This window comes from Mizuhopecten yessoensis, unplaced genomic scaffold (genome assembly GCF_002113885.1).
Source record: "Mizuhopecten yessoensis strain PY_sf001 unplaced genomic scaffold, ASM211388v2 scaffold9685, whole genome shotgun sequence".
Classification (NCBI taxonomy): domain Eukaryota; kingdom Metazoa; phylum Mollusca; class Bivalvia; order Pectinida; family Pectinidae; genus Mizuhopecten; species Mizuhopecten yessoensis.
The window spans coordinates 802,790-806,564 of record NW_018408171.1 but is presented as its reverse complement, the minus strand read 5'-3'; the positions used below and the strand labels follow the sequence as shown (position 1 = coordinate 806,564).

Genomic DNA, 3,775 nt, shown 5'->3' with positions numbered 1-3,775 from the left:
TAAGTCTGAGGTCTGTCCCATACAAGTATACCCTGCCAGGGTACTGACACAGATCTACGCCCTCCTAGAAGTCTGAGGTCCTGTCCCATACCAGTATACCCTGCCAGGGTACTGACACAGATCTACGCCCTCCAAGGTAAGTCTGAGGTCTGTCCCGTACAAGTATACCCTGCCAGGGTACTGACACAGATCTACGCCCTCCTAGGTAAGTCTGAGGTCTGTCCCTTACAAGTGTACCCTGCCAGGGTACTGACACAGATCTACGCCCTCCTAGGTAAGTCTTAGGTTTGTCTCATACAAGTGTACCCTGCCAGGGTACTGACACAGATCTACGCCCTCCTAGGTAAGTCTAAGGTCTGTCCCATACAAGTATACCCTGGCCGGGTACTGACACAGATCTACGCCCTCCTAGGTAAGTCTGATGTCCTGTCCCATACAAGTATACCCTGCCAGGGTACTGACACAGATCTACGCCCTCCTAGGTAAGTCTGAGGTCTGTCTCATACAAATATACCCTGCCCGGGTACTGACACAGATCTACGCCCTCCTAGGTAAGTCTGAGGGCTGTCCCATACAAGTATACCCTGCCAGGGTACTGACACAGATCTGCTCCCTGCTAGGTAAGTCTGAGGTCTGTCTCATACAAGTATACCCTGCCCGGGTACTGACAAAGATCTACTCCCTCCTAGGTAAGTCTGAGGTCTGTCCCATACAAGTGTACCCTGCCAGGGTACTGACACAGATCTACTCCCTCCTAGGTAAGTCTGAGGTCTGTCCCATACAAGTATACCCTGCCTGGGTACTGACACAGATCTACGCCCTCCTAGGTAAGTCTGAGGTCTGTCCCATACAAGTGTACCCAGGCCGGGTACTGACACAGATCCACGCCCTCCTAGGTAAGTCTGAGGTAACATAAAGGTATATCCCACCATTAGGGTATCGAGTGCCCTTTGATGTAAGATTAAACATCCACCAAGGGTTGGAATGGGTAATTGAATTTATTTTATGTTAATGGATTATGTATGAATTTATGTGAGGTTTGAATTAAAATACTGTCCTATGGAATCAATGAATATTGTTTGACTAATAATTATTAAAATCATGGTTTCTCTGAGCAGGCTAATATGAACAACAAATTATTTGATCAAATTTAATAGGTAATATGACCTAGATTAAAATATAGTCTTGTTTGTATTTAGGTAAAAATAAACGTCTTGGTTTAACTGGAAGACCATCCAATGAGATAGGGCTGTTGGCAACAAGTAAACTGTACATGTTACAGGACCAGATCCTCGCCTTCATTCCTCAGGTAACCATAACATACTATAGGTAAATATAACATACCACAACATATCACAGGTAACCACAACATACCACAGGTAACCACAACATCACACAGGTAACCACAACATACCACAGGTAACCACATCACACAGGTAACCACAACATACCACAGGTAACCACAACATACCACAGATAACTACAACATATCACAGGTAACCATAACATACCACAGGTAACCACAACATCACACATGTAACCTTAATATACCACAGGTAACCACAACATGACACAGGTAACTACATTATCACACATGTAACCATTACATACCACAGGTAACCACACCATCACACATGTAACCACAATATACCACAGGTAACCACAACATACCACAGGTAACCACAACATACCACAGATAACTACAACATATCACAGGTAACCATAACATACCACAGGTAACCACAACATCACACATGTAACCTTAATATACCACAGGTAACCACAACATGACACAGGTAACCATATTATCACACATGTAACCATTACATACCACAGGTAACCACACCATCACACATGTAACCACAACATACCACAGGTAACCACAACATACCACAGGTAACCACAACATACCACAGGTAACCACAACATACCACAGGTAACCACAACATACCACATGAAACCATGACATCTGACTAGAAACCACAACAATTCAGAGGTAACCACAACATACCAAAGATATCCATTACAATAACAGCCCACAAGTAATCATGGCATCTCACATGAAGCTTTAATGTCCTAAGGTAGACACAACATTTACCAGGTTACCAAATATCTCTGAGGTAGCCACACATGTACTGGTAACCCCAACATCCTACAGGTAACAATAGCAACCAACAGGTTAACATTAACAGTACACTCACCTTACCCACAGCTACTATGTGTATATTGTTTATATATATTTTCAGTTTACATCTGAAATTATCAAAATCTGAAATATTTTAACTCATTTTTCCGTCTGTTTTTCATCAGATATATGTGCAATGAGTAATCTTTTCACATTTTGATTGTTTGATTTAAAGTCATTTCATCCTTGCATGACACAATTACCATAATAATTGTCTTTGTTACACCTCAGTGAATTTCTAGCTATTTCATTGGTTGGGAGAAAATTAAACAAAGATCTCTGTCACCCTCCAAAAATACATTGGTTTTAAGCGGCTCGGGTGAAAATTATCACATGCCCGAAAAATGTGCGTTCACCGCTTCGTTTCCCCATCGTGATGGTCACAAGAACATTTGACGGCAACAGCCAATTTTATCAAGCGCCGGTGCGATAGCGATTGTAAACAGCAGACTATCAACAAACAAGATGTCATTATCGAGGTTTGCTGACGTTTCTGAGCTACAAAGACTTTTGGTGTAACAAAATAGATATGACATTCATTAGCAGGGGACAGGGAATATTGTCAACCCCCAAAAACCCATTGTCACTCTCGGCTTCGCCCAGGGTGACAATATTCACTGTCACCTGCTAATGAATGTCATATTTATATATCATGATCTTGCTGTAATCTTTTGCATACAGCATCCAAACATTAACTTACTTGGTTGAATTTTAATGTTGAAGTTACTAACCTAATATATTGAGCTTGCGATGAAGACTAATTTCAGGAGGTCAGACTCATGCTTCAGCAACAGTTTGATATAACACTGTATAGACTGACATCACTTTTAGAGTAGCCACTGAAATACCTAAAAATCATCTGTATGATATCATCTCAATAACAATCCTAAACTTTGAACTAGATTGGTATTTTCTGATGATTATTGCTGGTGTACTCTACTATTGTAGAATTTGTCTTTGTTATTCTATTTTATCTGGTGTACTCTTCTATTGTAGAAACTGTCTTTGTTATTCTATTTTATCTGGTGTACTCTTCTATTGTAGAAACTGTCTTTGTTATTTATTTTTATCTGGTGTACTCTTCTATTGTAGAAACTGTCTTTGTTATTTATTTTTATCTGGTGTACTCTTCTATTGTAGAAACTGTCTTTGTTATTCTATTTTATCTGGTGTACTCTACTATTGTAGAATTTGTCTTTGTTATTCTATTTTAACATACAGTGTTAACAATTAATTGTTAGGTTGAGTTTTAAAGAGTAAATATTGAGGATTTACAATATTTTGTTTCTACAACAGCTCATTATTTGCTTTTATGACTAATACCAACAAAACTATTTGCATTGAAATGTTTGTGCTCCCTTTTCTAATTCTCCTTTTCATTTAGATTCACTATTACAATTTGACATGTACATAGTTTCTGATATTAACCAATCATCCCCATATGTTGTTGTATTAGGCTTCCTGATATTAACCAATCATCCTCATATGTTGTTGTATTAGGCCTCCTGATATTAACCAATCATCCTCATATGTTGTTGTATTAGGCCTCCTGATATTAACCAATCATCCTCATATGTTGTTGTATTAGGC

The 3,775-nt window shown here is 39.3% G+C and overlaps 1 protein-coding gene across 3 annotated transcripts in view; it reads left to right on the top strand.

Moving 5' to 3' along the window:
• Positions 1 to 3,775, top strand: part of LOC110458667 (probable phosphorylase b kinase regulatory subunit alpha) — a 70,551-nt gene that overhangs the window by 11,115 nt on the left and 55,661 nt on the right. For all 3 annotated transcript variants that reach the window (XM_021510493.1, XM_021510495.1, XM_021510494.1), the window contains exon 15: positions 1,200 to 1,309. In XM_021510493.1, the coding sequence (XP_021366168.1) occupies positions 1,200 to 1,309 (110 nt within the window). The remainder of the gene's footprint in view (positions 1 to 1,199; positions 1,310 to 3,775) is intronic.